Source organism: Stegastes partitus, unplaced genomic scaffold, assembly GCF_000690725.1.
Source record: "Stegastes partitus isolate 25-593 unplaced genomic scaffold, Stegastes_partitus-1.0.2 Scaffold3973, whole genome shotgun sequence".
Classification (NCBI taxonomy): Eukaryota; Metazoa; Chordata; class Actinopteri; family Pomacentridae; genus Stegastes; species Stegastes partitus.
Genome location: NW_007581704.1, coordinates 1 through 3,660, shown reverse-complemented (window position 1 = coordinate 3,660; position 3,660 = coordinate 1). Strand labels below are relative to the sequence as shown.

The window sequence follows — 3,660 nt, the reverse complement described above, 5'->3', positions numbered from 1 at the left end:
TAAAGACCTGAGTGACTTTGAGAAGAGCCAGGTGGCTAGACAGCTGGGTCACAGCATCTCCAAAACAACAGGTCTTGTGGGGTATCTAGGGTACGCAGTGGTTAGCATCCACCAACAGTGGCCCAAGTAAGGACAACTTGTAAAACAATGACAGGCTCACGGGTGCACTACAACTTGCTCCATCTGAGACGGTATACCCACGGACCACTCAGAGTTTCCATGCTGACTCCTGTCCACCTTCAAAACTACCTAATAAAGGGCACCTGAGCATCAATACTGGGCCTGATCTGATGAATCGCATTATCTTTTACATCATGTGGATGGCTGGATGTGTGTGCATTGCTTACCAGGAGAAGGTGGCAGCAGGATGCACTACAGGAAAAAGGCAAGCTGGTGGAGGCAGTGTGATGCTCTGATCAATGTATACTGGCAAACCTTGGGTCCTACCTTCATGTGGATGTTGCTTGAACTATATCCACCCCTTCGTGGCAAAAGTATCTCCCTCTTTCAGCAGGATAATGCTCCCTGCAACACTAGAAACATTTTCCAAGATGTGTTTTGGGGAGAGCTCAAGGTGTTGACTTGGCCTCCAAATTCCCCAGGTGTCAATCTGATCAAACATCTATGGGATGTGCTGGAAAAATTAGTCTGATCCATCAAGGCTCCACCTCACAACTTCCAGGATTTAAAGGACCTTCTGCTGACGTCTTGGTGCCTGATACCATAGGACGCCTTCAGAGGCCTGTGGAGTCCAGACCTTGACAGGTCAGAGCTGTTTGAGTGAAACAAAAGCAACTTATACAATATTAGGCAGGTGGTTTTAATGTTGTTGGTTTATGTCCTCTGGCTTTGGTTTCTGATAACACATCTCCTTTTCATCAGCTTACTTCTACATTCTTAACTGTCCAAGCATTCTCAGATGTGCCGGCATAGAGAGTTTCGACAGCTTTACCTGCTTGCAAATGAACATCGGTGTAGCTCAGCAATGACAATGAAGACAGCAAATTGGTCACTGTGAGGGTTTACATATGTCAAACGTGTGTGGGTGGAAGCGGAGCTCATCCTCCCCTCTGTGTTTCAGGTACATATAACAGCCAGTACATGGTGGTGGACCTGAGCAGAGTTTCTCTGCGTCACAGCATCAAGAACGGAGCTCTGACTGTTGTAGAGCAGATTCCTGGGAAGGTGATGCACTCTGATCAGACTCAGGCTTTACGAAGAGGTAAGAAGCCACCTGCTGCTTCAGTAGCTTTTCAGTCTGATCCAGATTGGATGTTTTAGTGTCTGGACGGCCACTAGCTTCAGTGTGCTACTTTTGGCAGGTTACTGGCCGTCATATAACATCCCATTTCACGTTGAAATCTACAACCTGAGTGGGTACAGTGTGATGTGGAAGAGATATGGAGAAGACTTCTCCTACGATCTCTGTCCTCGAGCTAAAATCCTCCGCAGGGACCAGGCCAAGGTGTCTGACCTCAGCTCTCTCAAACTCCTGATGAGATACAACAGTAGGTGGAACAATACCGCTGACATTCCTCAAACTTTATAATCATTCCTAAACACAAGGTGTGACAGAATCACAAATAATTGGTTCTGTTTCAGATTACAAGAGAGACCCGTACTCCAAGGGCCATCCCTGTAAAACCATCTGTTGCCGTAACGACCTAAGGCCAAGGAGACCACGACCAGGAGGCTGCTATGACACGAAGGTCAGAGGACATCAGGGACAGAATCAACCCTGATATAAGTGGTGACAGATGTGTTTCTAATGTGTTTTTGTTCAGGAAAAATGCAACCTTTGGTTAATGGCTTACTGCTGTCATCCAGGTCCTTTATGTTCCCAAGTTCCAAAAATATTTGTTAAACAATAATATGTGGTTTTCTTTAGTTGTTTTGGCACCAGTTCAGTCATTTAGTCTTTCAATTATATATTGGATTTTGTCCTGATGTTGATGCTAAATTGCTAAATGACCAGTGGCCTTCATGGAATTATATTATAAACCACAAATGTCTCCCTACTGGTGGTGCTAGAGGGAACATCAGGTGGTCACTAACATCATTAGGATTTGTCCTCTGAGACATTTAGAAGAAGTCAAGTTATTTCACTATATGGAAAAATTTAACCCAGTGGCCCTGAAGGAAAACTCAGGGAACCACCAAATTCAAAAGGCTTTAACCTCTTTCTTCAGTAATGTTTTTTAGTATGAATAACTGAAGCTTTCTTGACAGCTCTAAAGGAAAAAAACAACTGAGAGGAAAAACTGAATCTGTTTTTTTTAAAGATTGCCCTGAAACCTTCACTTTTTGAACCCAACCTAAGTAAAATGACAATATCATTTTTTGTTCATATCTTTATAAATGATTCTCCCTGTTACTTACTCCATCCCCTCCTGGTTCCCTCCCTCCTCATCTCCGCCTCGTGGTGCAGGTGACAGACTACCAGATGGCTCTCCAGCTGGTCGCTGAGGCAATAAATGGCCCCACGACGCAGGGGGGCCTGCGTCCGTTCTCGTGGCGATCCTTCAACCTCACGACTCATCAGGGTCTCCCACACACCTACAGCTTTCCCTTCGTCACCATGAGGCCCACACTGTGTCAGCCCTGAGACGGAGGCCATCCATCCAGGTGGAACTGCTGTGTTCTCTGTTCAAAGCAAGAACCCTAAAACGTGCTGTCACAACACTGAACATCCTGTTGGTGCACATGTTTGCACTGAGCACTGTGTATAACACTGGCAATATATGATACACGTCATTTATTTAAGATGTGAATGGAGTGAGCTGGTGATGGCTTTCCATTAAACTATTGACTAATTGATTAGTATATCTTCCTAAAAGGCACTTTGAAATCAATCTGCTTGTTTGTGCTGAACACCAGCCATTAGACACAGTGAGGTGGTCATTATGGACTAAGTGTTGGTCTTATTTCCCAGTATTCATCCATGAGTGGCAGCATTGTGACTTGTTTCCGATATGTAAAAGATTCTGCAAAGGTTTGGATTTTAGCCACCAGGAAAATACTACTCATTTTGTATTTATGCATGACTTTAAATGTGTTATTGTTTTTCAGTTCTATGCAATGTTTACTCAGGTTCATGCAGTATGGAGCTAATTTATCTGACTAACTTTGTTTAAATGATAACAATAAATTTTCATATATTGTACATTTTGGTGCATTTTGTCTTGTTAAACTCTGCTAATAGTCCCACAGTTAAAATACTCACTTTCTTTGGTTTTGTTGCAAATTTGCCAAGAAGAATAAGGTGCAATCCAGGAAAAGAGCAAATGTTCTTTTCAAAATAAAACATCAAATTCACGTTTCAGCTGCATGGATTAAATACAGAGACAAGATCAGCTGCAATATTTGATACAAATAAATGAAGATAAAACAGTTATCTAGCATTTGCTTGTATGACAGGTTCTCCACAGCTCTGATGTAATGCTTTATTTTATTTTTTATTCTAAGTTTACACTGAAGGACTATTGGTTCCTCAGTTCATGATCAGTAAAATTCTTACTGGCTTGTAAAGCTAGGATGCCCACTATTTTAAGGAGCCATAAATTAACACCAGGTCTTAAAGGCTTTAATGTTTTAGTTTGCCTACACCAGGGGTGTCGACATCCGGTCCTCGAGGGCCGCAATCCTGCATGTTTTAGATGT

General features: G+C 42.8%; 1 protein-coding gene across 1 annotated transcript; it reads left to right on the top strand.

Annotated features, from left to right (window-relative positions):
• Window positions 1–1,081: 1,081 nt before the first annotated feature.
• Window positions 1,082–2,605, top strand: LOC103376357 (phospholipase B-like 1; the record flags this gene model as incomplete). Its single annotated transcript, XM_008306729.1, has 4 exons — window positions 1,082–1,222; window positions 1,323–1,508; window positions 1,603–1,709; window positions 2,429–2,605. Coding segments are annotated over 4 exons (611 nt in total), but the record flags the coding sequence as incomplete, so codon positions are not given.
• Window positions 2,606–3,660: the final 1,055 nt, after the last annotated feature.